This window comes from Diceros bicornis, chromosome 1 (genome assembly GCF_020826845.1).
Source record: "Diceros bicornis minor isolate mBicDic1 chromosome 1, mDicBic1.mat.cur, whole genome shotgun sequence".
Taxonomy (NCBI): domain Eukaryota; kingdom Metazoa; phylum Chordata; class Mammalia; order Perissodactyla; family Rhinocerotidae; genus Diceros; species Diceros bicornis.
Window position 1 is genome coordinate 57,786,035 of NC_080740.1, and position 17,673 is coordinate 57,803,707.

At 56.5% G+C, this 17,673-nt stretch overlaps 3 protein-coding genes across 4 annotated transcripts; all 3 read right to left on the reverse strand.

The window, feature by feature from the left end:
• Positions 1–1,112: 1,112 nt before the first annotated feature.
• MZB1 (marginal zone B and B1 cell specific protein) lies at positions 1,113–3,450 on the reverse strand. The gene is made up of 4 exons (XM_058541719.1): positions 3,210–3,450; positions 2,023–2,147; positions 1,543–1,653; positions 1,113–1,442 (listed from the first exon to the last, which is right to left on the reverse strand). The coding sequence occupies exons 1-4, from the start codon at positions 3,384–3,386 to the stop codon at positions 1,286–1,288; spliced, it is 570 nt and encodes a 189-aa protein (XP_058397702.1). The 5' UTR covers positions 3,387–3,450; the 3' UTR covers positions 1,113–1,285.
• A 1,494-nt stretch (positions 3,451–4,944) lies between these two features.
• On the reverse strand, positions 4,945–8,741 carry PROB1 (proline rich basic protein 1). Its single transcript, XM_058541550.1, has one exon. The coding sequence runs from the start codon at positions 8,660–8,662 to the stop codon at positions 5,606–5,608; it is 3,057 nt and encodes a 1,018-aa protein (XP_058397533.1). The 5' UTR covers positions 8,663–8,741; the 3' UTR covers positions 4,945–5,605.
• Positions 8,742–15,715, reverse strand: SPATA24 (spermatogenesis associated 24). 2 transcript variants are annotated; one of them, XM_058541630.1, is made up of 6 exons: positions 15,574–15,709; positions 14,344–14,409; positions 13,987–14,117; positions 13,830–13,900; positions 10,886–10,988; positions 10,589–10,778 (listed from the first exon to the last, which is right to left on the reverse strand). In XM_058541630.1, the coding sequence occupies exons 1-6, from the start codon at positions 15,688–15,690 to the stop codon at positions 10,649–10,651; spliced, it is 618 nt and encodes a 205-aa protein (XP_058397613.1). In that variant the 5' UTR covers positions 15,691–15,709; the 3' UTR covers positions 10,589–10,648. The 2 variants fall into 2 exon arrangements, with proteins under 2 accessions (XP_058397603.1, XP_058397613.1); XM_058541620.1 differs by lacking the exon at positions 10,886–10,988 and having other exon boundaries at positions 8,742–10,778; positions 15,574–15,715.
• Between the last annotated feature and the right edge of the window lie 1,958 nt (positions 15,716–17,673).

Sequence of the window (17,673 nt, forward strand, 5' to 3'; positions counted from 1 at the left end):
AAACCACACACCACATACACAGAGACAAGGCCGGGAAGTTGCACATGGTCTCAGATACAGTCACACAAATGGACCCACAACACCCAGGCTCTGATTCAGAGTCTCTCCAAATCACTCCACATAAACAGAGGGCCACACAGGTCCACATCACAGGTCCCAACTCCACGCTTGATACTACTGGCGGCTCAGCCAGTTCCTGGGCACTGGCTCTCCTCCTGGTGCCTAGGGGTTCTCTCCTGGGGAGAGGGCCAGGGAGGAGGGACCTCAGGCAGATCGGGAACAGGTGATGGAATGTAGGGGGCTGGGCTGCAGTACAGCTCAGAGAAGCTGCAGTGGTCAGGGCCTGCCTGGGGCACCCCCATCCCTCCAGCAAAGACCTTTCCCAACCCCCAAAATCTGAATCTCCTCCCAGCCCTGCCACTACTCAGCCGGGGACTTGGCCTGAGCCTCTTTTGTTGTCTAAGTCTCGGCTTCTGTGTCTGTCAGCTGGGGATTAGAGCCTCTGTTCTGTTCACCTCCCAGGGCTTCCGTGGATCAGAGATACTCACAAAGGCAACTGTGAGTTGTAGCGCCACCTGACCCTAGGTTCCCAGACCCAGGTGGGGCCCTTTCCTCTGTTGCTGAGGAAAGGGCTCTAGGTCAGAATAATTTCTGGGGAGAGCAGGACTTAGTGCCAAGATGCTGAATCCAGCCCATTCCAGGAACCCTGCCCTGTCCTGTCCCAGGTGGGCACCTAGGCTCCAACCATGCCAGCTGGGGACAGAGGCAGAGTTTAGGAAGTGAGCAGCTGCTGGGCATAGGCCCAGTGAGACCAGTGTTCTGGGAGGACACAGATGGTGTGGAGTGGTTGCAGTAGGCGTGTCCACAAGGTAGTGTGCCTGTGGAGTTTTCCTTGGTTTTTCTTTTCTCTCGTCATGGATCGGAGGTTTCACCGTTCATATAACTGCTTCCATATGCCTTTGACAGCTCGCTCACATTTCCAACCATGACAGATCTCACTTACCCTGGGAAACTGTGGGGACATGTATTTGGCCCTCTCTAGGAGCAACATCAGCAGAAACACCAATGTCTGTCCTCCCAGCTGCCCAAGCATCTTTTGCAGAGAGAAGTAATTGAGGTACTGGGTTTTATTTGAGTCCAGAGGGGAAAGCCTTGGCCCCTGCCCAGGCCCCAGTGCCCCGAAGCTGGAGAAGGGAGGGAGAGCGGCAGCCTGCAGAAGGGTGTGGGGCAGATCCAGAGGAAGCCGCAGCTCTCTTCAGGGGCTGACCAGGACGGGGAAGAAGGACTAGAGCTCTGCCCTGGTGACTGGCACCTCCTCTGAGCATGCTCCCCGGGGGCCTCCACACAGCAATGCCTCCAGAGCCCCTGCACCTTGTTGGTGGGCTTCATAGATCTGGTCTTCTCCAAACTCCCCCAGGTAGTGCAAACATGTCGAGGAGAGCCTAGGGGAGTCCAGAGGGAGCTTCAGACTCTGCCCAGCCCACAGAGGGGGAGACCAAGGCCCCAAGGGCTCCATCCCACCCCTTACCCTCTTGTCATTACCTGGTGGGCCAGGGGCCCCCCGTGATCATCACGCTGATGCCTGGCTCTGGCCCATTGCTTAGCCCCGGGCCCGTAAGACGTTTCACCTGGTTCACTTCTCGGACCCCATAGCTGGAGGCAGTGGGGAGGGGAGGGATACAACATTAGTGGGAGCCTGGCCAGTGAGGGACCCACCTCCACATGAAGCTGGGAACACTAGGCATTTGCTGAGTTCAGTGCCCAGACTCTGATCCTCCCTGATGTAAAACTGAGGACCAGAGAGGGGAAGCTCCTGGCCCAAGGTCACACAGCAACGTTGTCCCCTGGCCACCCACCCTTCTACTTGCTCCCAGCTCCAGAGCTCAGACTTTGTCTCAGACAGCCCTGTACCTTGGACCAGAGCCTAGTGGAGTCTGTGTGCAGTGTGAGTGCGAGAGAGGGAACCTCCACCCATCAGCACTGCCCCTGGAGGAGGAAGATAGGGCTGGATTTTCAACTCACTCCTGCCAGGTCTGGGAGCAGCTCCCGTCCAGGACGTCTGTGTATACTGACTCGCTCAGCACCTGCTGCCCCCTGGAGTCCTGGGTGTGAAGCTTGGCTTCTGCCTTTGCCAGATGTTGCTGCATCTGGAACAAGGAGGGGCTGAGAATCAGGGCTTTGGGGCTGCTCAGTGGTGGGGAGGGGAGGACAAGAGCCTGGGTCTCTGGGGGAGAATGAGGTGGCAAGGGAGCCTTTTGAGCAGGAAGCACCTGTGAGGCAGACTTCACAGCCCTCCCCTAGGTACCGAAAGCTGGGACCTGGCGAGCTAAGGCAGGACCCACTTCCCTGGGATGGGGTGGATGGGCGGGAAAAGCTGAGGTGGAAGGTTAGGCCTGGGCACGGGGGCGCCTCCCCTAGGGCACACCTGCCCAGCATAAGCTATTTTAAACCACAAGAATGAAGAAAGAAAAAACCCAGCCCAGGCTTTAATGACACGTGTACTGATAGGCTCCCCTCCCCACACAGAGGTACTCGGGCACACTTGAAGTTTTGTGTGTGAACTCAGACACACACATACTCATACATTCATGTACTCAACACACATGCACACATATACCAATGCTCCCCAGTCATGACTTTTTTGTGTGTGTGTGAGGAAGATCAGCTCTGAGCTAACATCCGTGCCAATCCTCCTCTTTTTGCTGAGGAAGACTGGCCCTGGGCTAACATCTGTGCCCATCTTCCTCCACTTTATATGTGACGCCACCACGGCATGGCCTGACAAGCTGTGCCTCGGTGCATGCCCGGGATCCGAACCCGGGCCGCCAGCAGCGGAGCGCATGCACTTAACCGCTTCGCCAAGGGGCCGGCCCCTCCCCAGTCATGATTTGGGAAGGAATCCAGACCTAAGGATGGGCCTGGAAAGGGAGGAGTCTCAGAGGACAAGCTGGTGACTCCCTGGGGTCTCAAGGTACTGTGGGGTGTCCCAGATTATCTGCTCTCTGTTGGGCAGACAGATGGATAAACTGAGGCATGGAGGTTCAGGTGAGGTGAAGATGACAATATCATGAAAGGCTGAGTCTAGCTCTATGCCTGCAAGTGGGGGTTTGGGGATCAAAGGCCAGTGGTTAAATCTGAGGTAGATGGAGTGGTCTGGCTTGAGGAGGGGCCTGGGCAGGGGCAGGGGAACTGCTGGGGGAGGGACTCACCTGGTAGGCCACCGCCCTGCAGGCATCACAGCGCAGGTGAACAGGCATGTGAGCTGAGTACTTCTCCTCCTCATCGAGCTGTGGGGCAGTGGCCGTGAGCGGGGCCCTGTCCCCAAGGCCCCCTGGGATAGCCCAGGCCCCCAGCAGCAGCAGTAGCAGTGGCAGCGACAGCCTCATGGTCCGTGGAGCTGGCTCAGTGAGTATGGGCTGTGGTTGGGGTGCAGGTGTGCATGTGCGTGTGTGCAGTGGGGGCCGCCCCGGAAAGCCTGGCCCAGACCAATGGGGAACCGACACCTCACCCCTCCCGTTCTCTCCCTTCCCCCAGGGCCCTGGAGACACCATGTTTGCACCTCCTCTAGTGGGACCACGGCTCCAGCCAACTCAGCTCCATTTCACACATAGGGAACAATGAGGCAAGCAGAGGGGCTGGGCCTGGGCAAGGACACCTGGGCTCTGAGACCTCCCACATCCTGGGATCTGGCCACGTGGCGAGCACTGTGCTGAGCACCTTGGGGGAGGAGGTGGTTGTCACTGTCACCTTTACTCTTGAGGACACGAAGGCTCAGAGAGAAGTGACAAATCCAAGGTCACACAGTTAGAGGGGCCATGCTGAGATTGGCACCCAAGCCTGATTGACCCCAAAGCCCACTGGCCACTCAGCCATCAGGAGGGATGAGGCCACAGGCGTGGTTACCAGCCTAGGGCTCCCTCCCTGAGAGGCAAGTCTGCTGAGACAGGGACCCCACAGTGTGTAAAAGACACACATGGTCTCCTTCCCTGTGCCCTAAGATCCCCTCCACCCAGGCCATACCCAGGCATGGAAGGGCATTGTAGGGGGTGGTAAGGGGCCGTGGCAGGAAATCAGACACCTTACACCAGTTGTTCCAGCCATCATGGCTCATTGGGTGAGTGATTTATTGCACACCAGCATGAGGTGAGGGGTCCAGGAGTGGCCCAGGGCCCTACATGCCATCGGAACCAGCGTCTCCGGCCACAACAAGATGTCCCGGTTATTCTCACTCATAGTTCTCCCAGTCAGCTTCCAGCCCAAGGCAGGGGGCAGGGACTCCATGGGACCTGGGTCCCCCAGAGGCCTGGAACTTAAGGAAGGCATTGATCTCCATCCCTAACACTGCTTCTAATGGGAACTGTTCTTCCCCAAACTCATCCCATCACATACCAGTCCAGCAAGGCCCGGCCGCTTCAAGCTCAGAATTACACACAGAGCCCTACACAGAACACCTCCCACCCCACACATCTCCCTCTGCTCTCCTCAGAGGCTCCTAGAATCTCCAGGCAATTGGAACATAGGCCCTGTCCCTTCCTTTGCTGTGACCATAGGAAGAGCCAGCTCCTGTCTGGGCATAGTTGCTACATCTGTTACTAGGGGAGTGGAACCAGCTAAGGGCTCCAAGTCTCTCTGGCCTGCCCCACACAAGTCATCCCTTCTACCGCCAGCCCTAACCCACCCTCCACCCCACCCAGAGGTGTCAAGAGGCTCCTCTGGGACAACAGCTCAACCATCCTCCCTGCTTGTATGCCCTTCCTGATGACTCACTTCATCTGCCCCCTACCCTAGGTAGGAATGGCTGAAGCTCCCACTTCTGGGCCCAGGATGAGCCAGCTCAGCTCTGAGGGCTTAGAGAAGCCAAGTCAGAGGCTGGGGTTGAGAGGAGAATGAGAGATGGGGCTCCCAGCTGGAGACTACAGCCACCTCCCCTCCCCCATCCCCCATTATCCCCACTCCAAATCCGGGGCTCACCCTCCACAGCCCCTGCATGTTACTTCCCTACTCCATCTCCACCTGCTGTCCCCACAGCTCCCTTTCTCAGACCCAGCCTGGCCTGCGGGCTGCACTAGCCACTTTCTGCCACAGCCTCCCAGGCCAAGGTTCAGATCCTCTTCCAAAAAATAACGGATTTGATAGCCCCAGTCCTTCTCCCTCCATCCCACCAGCTAGTCCGCTCCGCCGCAGCTGGGCCCACCTTCAGGGAGGGACAGACAGCTCACTACCTCTGGGGGCAGCCCTGTCCCCTGCTGCTCCCATTTCCTGCTGCTCCTCCAGAACCCCAACACCCCCTCAGGTCGGCTCCTGGGGACATGTCCTAGGACTCCTCATTTTTACACACACACAAAAACACAGCACACTATGGGAATGCTTGGGAAAGGGGTATACAATTTTGTTGGGGGAGGAAGCAGGCAGCCATTTCCCAAGCTCCAGCTCCATCAGCCCCAGGTGTCTCAGATACATTGTCTGAAGGTAACTGCTGGTCTGAAGACCGATGGGATGGGTAAAAGAAAGAGGTAATAGAAGGCAAGGAGGGCAGGGGACAGGATGCTAGAACCTCCAAGGCCATCAACAGGCCCCAACACCATGGGGATCAGGCCCTGCGGCCTCACCCCGGGAACAAGGAGCCCTTACCGGGCTGAGCGGGACCGGAGCTGGAGAGCGGAGCACAGAGGAGCAGAGGAGGTGCGGGGCTAGGGGTCCCACTTACTGGCAGGTAGTACATCCCGTCCAGGGGGCCCACCTCAGAGGCCCAGGGTAGCTGAGGGCCGCTGAAGGCCGGTGGGCCCGGGGATGGCGGCAGTGAGAGACCAGGGATAGGCCCATAGGCAGGCGGGTAGAGGCCGGGGCCCAGGGCCAGCGGGGTGTAGACTCGGCGGGGTGGCCCCTGGGGCGAGGGCGGCAGCAGCACCTCCACGTACTGCCCACTCTCGGGGTCAAAGAGAAGCCGCAGCCGAGGCTGCCGCGGCGCCTCCACAAAGTAGTAGCGGCCGCTCTCGGGGTCCACCAAGACCTTCCCCGGGTGCGCGGCCCCGGGCAGCCTGCGCGCCCCCTGGGAGGGGCCTTCCGAGTACCGGTCCATCGGAGGCGCCGAGGCAGCGCGGGCCTGGGGCGGGGCCGTTCTGCTAGCCGACGCCTGGGGCTCCCGCGGGAAGGGCGCCTGGACCGCGGTCGCGGGCTCGAGGGCCGAAGGGGGTGTCTCCCGTTTGGGTGCTATCCGAGGGCTCGGGCTAGGGTGCGCCTGCGGGGAGCTAGGGCGGGGTGGTCGGGGAGGTGGGGCCCCTGCCGGCCCTATGGGCGACCGCTGGGGTGAGGGGCGAGCGCCGCCTAGAGGGCTGGTCCGACCCTCGCCGTCGGGGACGAGGCGCTGGGCCTCAGCCTCCCGGTTCTCTCCACCAGGAGCGCGCACCAGGACTCCCCGGGTTCCCTCCGGCCGGCGGCCCAAGGCCAAGGCACCAGGTAGGCGGATCTCTGTGCGCGCGAAGGGTTTCGCCGTGCTGTTCTCTGCTCTCCGCCGCAGGACTCCGTTGGGTTGCGAAGCGTCCCGGGGGACAGTGTCGGGGGACGGCTCTGGGGGCTCGTAGGGGTGCGACACGATCGGCAGAAAGTCCTTGAGAAAAACGGAAGTGTAGTGAGCTGGGGCGTGGGACCCCAGCGCCTGGAGCTCTTGCATCTTGGATGAGCCGCCCTCCTCCCCGCGGGGGTCCGCAGGAGGCGCAGGCGGCCCTGAGCCTGGGGTGTCTGCCGGAAAGCTTGGCGCGTATGTGGTCTTCACTATCTTGCGCACGTCGCGGGGCCTCGGAATGGCCACGCGCGGCCGCCCCGAGGCCGCTTCTCCAGGGCCCAAGGCTTCCGGGCGCGCATCGGCATCCACGGTGCCCACGAGACGATTGAGGGGTAGCTCGGGTGCAGCCACCTGTGGCGACACCTGACTGCCTAGGATGGCAAGATGTGGCATCTCCCGCGTGGAAGGACTCTGCGCCTCTGTTAGCTCTGGAGTCCCGGGTGCGGAAGGCGTGGGCGGCGCCAGTTCTTCTTGGGCTAAGCCGTTCAGAGCTTCCTGCGTAGATACTACCGATGAGCCCTGCACTGTGGGATCCCAAGTCTCTTGGGGCGATGGGCTCCACGTCCCAATAGGACGATCTGGGGCCTCCCATGAGGACAAGGCCCGCGGGGACGGGCTCCTACTCCCCTCTACCGTATCCTCGACTGCCGGATGCGGAACCTCCCACGAGGAAGGAGCTTCGGGAGATGGGCTTCTTGCCCTGGCAACACTCTGATTCCACTGGGACGGGGTCGGAGGCGAAGGGCTCCTTCTGCTGACAGTTTCCTTGAGGACAGGATCCTGATTTTCCCATGCGGAGGATGCCTCGGGGAACGACGGGCTATTCGCCCTCTGAATAGCCCGATTCCACGGAGACAGGTTCTGGGGAGACCGGCAGTGAGGACCCCGCATCGTCCCATTTGGAGCCTGCCACAGCAGGGACGGGCTCCTCGGCCTCACAGTCTTACTCGGAGCTTCCCAGGGGGTCCTAGACTCGAAAGGCGGACTCTGTGCCCTCAGGACGGTTCGATCCAGAGTCTCTCGCGGGAACTGAGTCTCAGGTTCTTGGTTGTGCGCCTCCTGGGTCTTCTCCCCTGACCGCAGGAAGATGCTGGAACTAACCGGACCCAGCGGCTCGGTCCCGGGCGCGGGCTTGTCGCGCCGGATTGCACGCTCGCGGAGGCTGGGCCACGGCCGTGGGGCCCTGGCGGGGGCTGAACTACACTGCACGCGAGGTGGCCGAGACCTGGCCTCCTCCAGGACCACTCGAGTACTGCGGGCCGTTTCTCGGGTCGCAGGCTCTAGCCGTCCCGTGGGTCTGAAGGTGGCACTGCTCGTGGCAGGGGTCGTGGGGCTCAGTTTTCTGGCCAGCACCGTCTGCACGAGGCCTGCGGCGGCCTGTAGGCGGCCCAGAGACTCGTCCAGGGAGCCGGTGCGCAGGAGCAGTCGGGGGCGTGGCGCGCCGGCCTCTCTCGGGGGACTCCGGGGCCGCGGGCGCAGCTCGATCTGCCGCTTGGGCACTGTCCGGGGCCTGGCGGGAGCGGCATGCTCCTCCAGCGCCACCTCCACACACTCGAACTGCGCTGGGGTGGCAGGACTCGGCCGCAGCTCCAGGTAGGTGGCCCAGCGGGAGCCACCGTCGGGGGCCTGGGGCTGAGGTGCAGGGGGGTTGAGAGACGTGGACCCGGGAGGAGAGAGGCTGCGGAAGGCCCGCGCCGTGAGCTGTTGCACCTCGCTATCCGCCGCGTCGGAGCGGCTGAAGAGGGGCCCGGCGCCGAAGATGACTTCCATCTCCCCCGACGGCAGCATGCGCAGCTGGGGCTGGGGTGGCCGCGGGCCCGAGCCCGGGCCTCGCGGGAAACCCGAGCCGGGCCCGAGCTGCTGGCGGCTATTCTGGGCGCTGACGGACAGGCGAGGCTGCGCGCCCGCCCCCAGCGCAGGGGCCACTCCGGGCCAATTCGCCCGGCCCTCCGCGTCCGGCCCAACGTCCGGGGGCTCTGGAGAACCCGGAGCCGTGTGGTAGGAGCCTGACGAACCGGAGGAATCCTGGCGCCGCGCGGAGGCCGCGGGCAGCCGCCCTAGGAGCCCGCGCAGGGCTGGCAGGGCGAGCGCGGTCAGCATGGTGGGGCCGGACGCGGCGCACTACCTCCCTCGCATTCGCCTCCGCTGCTGCAGCGGCCGCCCGCACTGTCCCCGCCCCGCCCGCGGATGCCGTGGGGTCACCCCGCCTTAAAGCGGCCGCATCCACTCCTGAGCCAGCGGCGTCGGCAGCCAGAGGGACCTGGGCCTTACCCTCCCACCCCCTTCTCCTCTGGCGCGGGCCGGAGTGCCTAGGTGGCACTCCAGGCTTTGGCTGACAGAAAGGTGAGGGGAAGGCAGGCGTCCAACTTGGAACCAGGAGCTAGGCCCAACACCACTCATCACAGGTGAGGAAACTGAGGCTGAGTGGGGACCTGCCTGAGGTCAAGCACTATGGTAGGTGGATCAGAGTGTGAGCTAGGGGACCAGACCTTCAGGCCAGGCAACTCAGGTCCTACTAGCAATTTCGTCTTTCCCTCAGCCCCCAGCATCTTCCCATCATCACCTTACACCCTCCTCTCTGGCCCTCTCATCACCTGTCCCAGCTAGAGCTCATAGGGTGTACCCACCACCTTCCTTGACCCCTCACCCCATAATCTTTCATAGATGAGCATCACTTGGAGGGCTCCCCCACTCCAAAAGTTGTACTGGGGCCTCAGGAAGGTGCTGTCCCTGGGTGGATCTCTTGCCTTTAGTGGGAACCTATTGGAAAGAGCTGGAGAGGACAGCTCTAGCTTTTATAGGCTGCCTTTGCAACAGAACAAGCCCTGGAAGCTGATGTGGGGTCTCTTAGGAACCTTTAGGCTACCTGTGGTCCCCTCTCTAAAGCCCCTCTGAGGCAGGAATAGCCCTGTGCTCCCCCAAGCACTCACAAGACCCTCACTCCAGCCCCCACCACCTCAGGACTTGCTCTGGGGACAGGCACTGGTGGGGAAGTAGCGACCACCTGTCACTGTTCTGGGACAATGACAATGGGTACCACTTGCCCTTAAACTTCTGGCTTCAAGGTCCTGCTATGACTCAGGCCCCAGCTGGCCTTGGAGCAAGAGCACTGGCCCCTCCTGCACTCATCCTCACAATGACCCAGGAAAGGCTAGACTCGATAAATCTCACTCGGCCTCCTCTGAGTGGGGCCCCTGCCTGAGTGTGTCCCCATGGTCACCTAGCCATCAATGAGCGCTTTCTGAGAGAATCAAGCCTGTCCATCACATCCAGCCCTGCATGTGCAACGTCAGCAAGTTATAGCCCCTTCATAGACTGTTTTCCCACCTTAAAAATAGAGCATTGTCCTTTTCCCTTCTTCCCATTTGTGAAGCCTGATAAGCTTCTGTCTGGGGGAAGTATAAGAAGGTACAAATGTGAATCACAGGTATAACATTTCCGTTATATGATGGAAACTGATTTCCCAAATCATTGTGGTCCTGGAAACCCACCGTCTTTGACATCTCTGGTCAGGGCTACACACCCACACCCACACACACACACACACACACACAGCCCTTCCTGCTCTACGGCCAAATTGGGAGAGTTAAATTTATCAGGGCACTGGGAGTGGGGTAGGGTGTTACTGGGGTAACCAGGGCTGTTTATATTGGGAGGGATTAAATACAGAGAGTAACAAGGGACACTGCCTACTAGACAACAAAGTAGTCCTGCCCTAGGCTACAACCCTATACCCCAACTACTACCCAAGGGAGGGAGGGAAGTAGCAGGGGCTGAGGGCTGGAGCAGCATCCTTTTCTGAGCCTAGGGCTCACTGGCCTGGGAGGTGGTGGTCCAAGGCCTGTTCCCCACCCAGTCCCTGGTAACTTGATTCTCACTTAGGTCACCGAGGCCCAGGAGGCAGGCAGGGAAGAAATAAGGAGAGTACCTTCTGCCTCTTCCCCTGCCCCTTCCCTGAGGGCCAGGCCACTGGTGAGGCCTGGGTTGGGGTGACCCACAGGGATAGGAAGGTTCAGGATGGGGACCCCCACAGCAGAGAAGGCAGAGTCGGCATTACAGCCAGACAACAGGAAGGCGACGACCATTTTATTTTTCCCTGGGACGCTGGTGGCTCCGGGCCTGACGCGTCCCTGAGGCTTTCTTATGCTTCTGGTCCAGCACCTGGGCCATGTAGTTCTCCTGCTGCTTCTGGATCCGGAAGTCAGACATGTGATTCCTGTAACGGAGCCAGCTGGGCGTGGGCTGGGGACAGCCCAGGGTAGAGGCCAGAGGTCTAGCTTCCTGCTTCCATCAACAACCCTCAGCCTGGCCCAGACCCCTCACCTGAAGATCTGTTTCTGCTGGCTGATAACTTGCTGCAACTCCTTAATCTCATTCTCTTTGCCATTAAGTATATCTTCTTGCTTTATAATGTGAGACTCAATTTCTGTGGGGGAGAGAGGCAGGGAGGAGGGGTGGTTCCCGTCCCATGGGCTCCTTCCTGAGTCTTTTCAGAACCTGGCTCCCCCCACCCAGGGATTCTCCATGAGTAGTTGCTAATACTTTAGTAAGAATGAGTTTATTATGGAGTCGTGACAGGGTGACGGTGGGGGCACAATGTCTGATGACTGTGTCAGTGACTTCACAATTCTATTCTGGACCAGGTGACTCGCACGAGGGCAGGCGAAGGCCCTTGGAGAGAGGTGGGCAGCCCCACCCAAAGGCAGGAGAATGAACGGCTCCTGCTTTCAACTCGTGCAGATCTTTACAGATGTTACCTCCTTGGCCAGTCCCTTCCTAGTCAGAAATTACAACCCTTCCCAATACTATCCCTTTCTCCTGCTTTATTTTTCTTCTTAGCGCTTATATCTAATATATCATATATTTTACTCATTTGGCTTCTTCCCTACTAGGATGTAAGGTCCACAAGGACAAGGATTTTTGTTTTATTCACTGCTTTAACTCGAAGGCCTAAAACAGTCCCTGGCACACAGTAGGTGCACAATAAATTTATGTGTGGAATGAATGAACAGGAGGTCCCCTGGGAGGTTAGGACTTAGAAACATCACCTAGTTCAGTTATCTCAATCCAACCAGACCTACTGAAGGCTAGCTGGACACCAGCCCTGTGCTAGGGCCTCAGGGGAGAAGACAGGGTCCCCGCCCTGGAGGAGGCAGCTCCTGAAAGATGAGTTAAGACGCAGGAACTGATCAGAGAACAGAAGGAGGTGACGTTTCAATAAAGTTAATATTGATGAGACAGTATTATTACTTTGGGCAAGTTGCCTCCTTTTTCAGACCCATGTCTTCCTCTGTAAGATGGGGACAGAGACAGCCCCTATTCCACAGGGGAGTGGGAGGATCCAGGGAGATAGTGGTGGCAAAGCTTACCCCCAAATTAAGTGCTCATTAGATGCAAGGATGATTTTTGTGTCTTGGGTCAAAATCCAATGAGGCTGTAGTGATCCGGTACTTCATTTATATAACTGTCCCTCAGGCAGCCCTGGAAAATTCTGATCCTCACAGAAAGAAAATCCCACTGCCTTTAAAGATGGGACAAAGATTAACTAGAACACAAGCTCTGAAAATGCAGAAATACTGAAGCACGTAAGGTTTCAGAAGAGAAGACCTGGTGAAAAGTTAAGGTACCGCATGGAAAAGAGGAAAGAAACAGAGACACAGGTGAAGGAAGAGAATGAAAAGCTGAGGTCAGTGGGTCAGAGGACCAGGCCTTTTGAACCTCCTTCCCCAGGTCATCCAGCTAATCCAGACTGATTGCTTGTGAAGTTTTTTTGGGAAAAGGCATCAGAAATTTGTGTGAATCTTTAAAAATAAATGAGAAAAGATTCAAAAATTTTAAATAAATGGCACCCAATGAAAGAATGGTTAGAAAATCCCTTTGAGAAGAATAAAGAACTATGTAAGTGTAAAAGCAGACACACACAAAGGCAGGTGGGGTCACAGGCCAGGGTGAGGCTCAGGTCACCAGGTCTGTGCCCCACTGGAGGGATTCAGGACATTCTGGGGGGAGGCAGCCAGGCTCTATCTCCATGACTCAGACACACCTTCCACAAGCACACAGAGCCCTGCGGCCTTGGCTGATCTCTAGGAAATTCCCTAGAGGAAAGATGTCTCTAGTACCACCAGGAAAGAACTCTAGGTTCCTTTTAGGAAAGTGGGGGGATGCTCAGGGAGAGAGAAAGGACTGAGGTCCAGTGGCCTTGGGTATGGAAGTAGTGACTGCCTGTTGGGCCCCAGGAGGCCAAACAACCATGAGGCCTGTCCATCCACCCCCTTGATCTGGCCACCTGGGCTGGCATCTTACCAGTGAGAGTATTCACCAGGGGAGGGAGAGGGCTGGATTGGTCGGTAGGAGTGCCCAAGGCTTCAGGTGGGAGCCCATAAGGAGAGACCTTGAACCTGTTTGGGGCTTGGGCTCTGGTCTCTGGCCTACTCAAAATCTGTTGCAGTGTAGGAAGCAGATGTTGCATATAGAATTTATACCCACTTCTTAAACTAGGTAAGGGGAATTCAGCATTCTGGGAAGATGAAAGGGGTTTCTGAGGTCTAGGGACACTGAGTAGCTGACTGGAAGTACCCCACAACTCACAGCACCAACTGAGCCAACAAGTGGCCACAGGCATCTGCATACAGCAGAGGTGAAAACTAATGGCACACAGACATTTTTTACTTGGCCCATACAATATGTTTAAAATTTCTAAATCAGTTGTCAACACTAAAAAGTCAGAAAAGCTGCCATTAAAGCCTGGATTTCAGTTTCTTTTTTAAAGATCTAACAATACTGGGCCCCCATTCCCATAGCAGAGGTGCTAAGCCCTTGAGAGGGGGCATGGCTCTCTGTACCACCACAGTCCCCACTTCTCCCTATTAGGTCCCCAACCCTGAGACTAAGGGTCAGCTCCCAAATAGGACTGTGCTTGCCCTGTTGTTCCTCTTGTAACAGTTATGAGTAAAGTACACTATTTCTAATACCCATCAAAAGTGGGAAAACAAAAGGTGGACTAAGAAGGTTGTATGTTTCAAGAAAAATGGGAGCGAGCCCGTTCCTTTATGGCCATGAAGAATATTGTACACCAACTGCTTCCCTCATTTCCGTGGCCTGCCTGGTCCCTGAAGACCTTTGCGAAGGTGTGGCCCGCCTGGGCCTGCCTGTATCCTCAGCCGGGGACAGAAGTTGGGGTGAAACCCTGCCCTGGACACGGGCACCAAGCTGTTAGGGAAAAGCCCATGTATGTAAGCATGGGGGGCAGCGCGGGCCTCCCGCCTACCATTGCATTTGGTGATGAGCTGGTCCTTCTTGCTGGACTCCTGCAGGGCTCTGCTCTTGACACTGGAGAGCCTGGGTGGAGAAGAGAAGAAAGGATGGGAAGGCTGACAGGCAGACGAGACCTCCAACCTTCACCCCCTCTACCAAGGCCCACTCACGCCTTTTCAAAGGCCAGCTTCTCTTTCTCCAGCTGTTTAGACAGCACCTCTACCTCTCCGAGGGCAAACTGCAACTTCTCCTCTTCCTTGGCCAGGAGGACCTTGGTCTTGGCATGGGCAGCTTTCTCTTCCTGCAGGGGCAGCAGCAGTGACCTCATTACCCCAAGCCACCCTGGGTTGCCTAGGCTCCCTTAACCAGCCCCCTTTCTCTGAAGGGCACATAGAAGCCATACAGGAAGATTCTGTCTTCACTACTGGGGCGGGAGGCTCTCAGAGGCCAATACTCAATGACTCTGCCCAGTCACAGAGATCCTGGGAAATGGGGAAGATTAGGAGCCTGCAGAGGCCGTTACTTACCACCAGCTTCTTCTCCACTGCCTGGAACTCTTCTTTACTGACAAAATTTTCATCCTGGAGAACCATCTGCAACAGAGCCTGGCTCAGGGAGGGCCTGGGGCTGGGGTGGGAGGGGTGCCCTCTAGGGACCAGGACCAAGGACAGAAAATGGGATGATGCCCAGGGCACCTAGGATGAGACTTGGGCCCAGAAGGGAGACTTCCGTTCCACAAGATTCACAGAGGCTCAGCTCTAGGTTCTGCCTTCAAGGAGCAACCAGCCTCATGGAGGAGATAGCCCCCGGCCAGCACTTCTAACATGGGATGTACTATGATGTAGAAGCACAAAGGACTGCCCAGAGGCGGCCCCTGACTTGGCCTGGGGAAGGGTCAGAACTGCTTCTGGAGAAGGGGATGTCAGACCTGAGATCTGACTGCTAAACAAGGGTCAGCCAGAAGAAGAGAGGTGGAAGAGAAACGTGTTCCAGATGGTGAGCACACACACGCAAAGGCCAGCTGCCAAGAGAAAGACTGGGTCCCTTAGGGAACTGAAGGTAATTCAGTGCCTAGAGCTGCATACAGCCATTAGAATGAGAAATAAATGTAATGTCAATTTTATTTCTGAGATGGAGATCTCTCCCCACCTTCTTATCAGGAAAGAAAACAAAAACAGAAAAACCATGAACTCTAGTTGACCACGATTTTACCATGCCTGTGCAGGTAATCTGTGGCTCCAATGATTTGCACCCATGAACTGGGGTTTGATTGAAAAGGCAAAAGCAAAGGGGCATAAAGGGGATGGAAGCCCTTAAATTCACGTGTGCAAGAGCCAAACCTGTGCTTATTGCATTCAGCATGGCACTGCATTAGACACTGCGGAGGGGATGTCCATGATAGAAAAGATGTTATAATTTCTCGGCCTGCACACGAGGGCCTTGGGAAGTCAGTAAAGTCATCTCCAATTAGAAATGGGGAAACTGAGGCTCAGTATCTACTGGGCCCTGCACAATCAGGCAAAGAGAGTAGAGAACAACTTGATTTTGATTGAAATTCTGTGGTAAATATTCATAAAGACTCTGACCCTTTCTGGCTCCACCTCTACCAGCCAGCACACCTCTGGGCCCCGCCTCCTCCTGGTGACGCCATTGAGAACGTGCTCCCTGCACGCCCCTGGCATCTGGCCAGGGTCTGGCCCCGCCCCCACCACTTTGGCGTCCAGTCCGGCCTCTCCCCCAGCTCTCTGGCTGCGTACCACGTTCCTCAGCTGGTGGATCAGTTCCTCCTGAGACTCAATCACGTCCCGCAGTTGATCGAAGGCGAGACACACCGATCCTGACCCCCCCTGCGAACACCCCAGGGGCGTCGCCATCTTTCGCCCCCACCAGCTCGTTGGAAATGGCCGCCCCTGGGAGCCTCACCACCGTCGCCCACCAATGAGAATGCGACGCCACAGAGCACCCTGGCAACCTGGGGCGGGGACTTCCTTTGTTAGCGGCTATGGGGCCCGCCTCTTAAAGGAGGCGCCCGGGCCAGGGGAACCTCTCATAACCCTTAGGGCTTTAAGTTTAAAGGAAATTTGCCCATCTGTTTTATCTTGTGTTTCTCACTTAGTCCTGCGGAGCAGGCAGAGCCCGGCTTATACTTCCTTTAAGGCCCGGTGAACAGGCAACACTCAGACACCAGCCCTCAGCCTTCTCCCAGGGCTTGTTAACCTGCAAGACCGTGAAGCAAGAGTCACCTAAAGCAACCTCTGCGTCTTGAGCTTCACATGCCTCTTTCTCCCACCCTAATCTCTAAATTTCCCCCAGAGTATGAGAATCCAGCCTCCTGTGATCTCTCTTCCTCCTAGGGACACACTTAGTACTTAGGGGACGTGAGCCTAAGCAATGAAGGACAGCTCAAGAACAGAAAAGGGGAGTGGCCTTACCCAAGATAAGAGTTCTCATACTCTTATGTACCAGGCTCTGAGCAGCCACACTGGAACCATGTGCGACCACGTCAAGGTGCTGGGAAGGGCCCTGAAGAGCCTGAAGTCATTAGGGGAACTGAAGTGGGGCATGAAGGAGACTTCTAAAACGGAAGTAGGGAAGGATAAGGTAATCACACGTCTTCACCAAATCCCCATTGAGGGCTTTTTTCTGAAACCCTAATAAGGTTAAGCTTGGGGAAAATCAGAGCTAAAATTTACTGTTTTGTGGCACCATTATGCCTTGTTAGTATTATTTCATGTGATCCTCACAATAACCCTGGGAAGTAGGTTTTAATGTCCCCATTTTACAGATGAGAAAATGCAGGTTCTTTGAGAATGAATAACTTGCCCAGGGTCACCCAAGCTAGTAAGACTTGGAACAGAGTTTTGATGTGGGCAGTTGGATTTCAGAGTCCACGTTCTTAACCATGATGCTGTGCTGCATCTATGTTGAATATAACGATACTCAACTTATGATATTTGATACTCCCAAGCAGGAAATGGCTATATAAAGAAGGAATTTGGAAAAAATGTTATCAGTGACCAGAAAGGGAAGGTGAAAGTACAGGTAAGCCTCCCAGACTGCTCCCAAAAGCTCCCTAGGGGCCTCTTTTTGGGATGGATGTTGTGGCCTGACAAACATGGCCATTCCTGTGAGTCTCCCAGTGATAGCCCTTGTTTTATCTTTCCTTCTTTCTTGTGTCTATTCTCATGCCCTTGAGGGCAAGGCCATTTCTATTGACTAACCTTAAGGGCCTAGAGCAGTACAGTCCAATAGAACTTCTGTGATGGAAATGTTCTACATGTGCACTGTCCAATACTGCAGCTACTAGCCACAGGTGGCTATTCAGCACTTGAAATGTGGCTCATGGGACTGAGGAGTTGCTTTTTAAATTTTTAAAAATTTTAATTAGTTAATATTTAAATTTAAATAGCCATATGTGGCTAGTGGCTACTCTGTTGGACAGTGTGGGTCTAGAGGGTGTTGTGTAGGTTGTGTGCCTCAGCACAGAGCCTTCTTGGAACTTTGTCTATCAAATGTGAATGTTCACCTGAATCACCCTGGACAAAGGTACATATTCCTCTAGGGCAGTGATCCCTGAATCTTCTTCTTGAACTTTGTCCTCTCTCAAGGGTCTTTCATGAGGTGCGGCTTGATATCATATATATAATTATATCCCTTGCCACTCAAAGTTCACCTCCACCAGCTGGAACAGGATGCCCTCCACATTTAGGACAAAACCCTGGAGTGCAGTGGGCTCCAATAGCCAGTTCCCTGGGGACGGGAGGTTATAAGAAAGAGAGAACCCTGGATCCAGGTCTGCACCCTGTATACCAGCACAAACATGAGGGGTGGTCACCCTGGTTAAGGACTGCCACAGA

What these genes read in the sequence shown, in the direction of transcription:
- MZB1 (XM_058541719.1), bottom strand. Translation starts at nt 3,386, where the DNA reads ATGAGGCTGTCGCTGCCACTGCTACTGCTGCTGCTGGGGGCCTGGGCT. An exon ending in TGCTCCCAGACCTGGCAGGA is followed by an intron (nt 1,654 to 2,022) that starts GTGAGTTGAAAA and finishes CACTGCCTCCAG; the next exon opens with CTATGGGGTCCGAGAAGTGA. An exon ending in GGGGGCCCCTGGCCCACCAG is followed by an intron (nt 1,443 to 1,542) that starts GTAATGACAAGA and finishes GGACTCCCCTAG; the next exon opens with GCTCTCCTCGACATGTTTGC.
- PROB1 (XM_058541550.1), bottom strand. Translation starts at nt 8,662, where the DNA reads ATGCTGACCGCGCTCGCCCTGCCAGCCCTGCGCGGGCTCCTAGGGCGG.
- SPATA24 (XM_058541620.1), bottom strand. Translation starts at nt 15,690, where the DNA reads ATGGCGACGCCCCTGGGGTGTTCGCAGGGGGGGTCAGGATCGGTGTGT. An exon ending in AAGCTGGCCTTTGAAAAGGC is followed by an intron (nt 13,901 to 13,986) that starts GTGAGTGGGCCT and finishes TTCTCCACCCAG; the next exon opens with GCTCTCCAGTGTCAAGAGCA. An exon ending in GCTCATCACCAAATGCAATG is followed by an intron (nt 10,779 to 13,829) that starts GTAGGCGGGAGG and finishes GCTCCGTTACAG; the next exon opens with GAATCACATGTCTGACTTCC.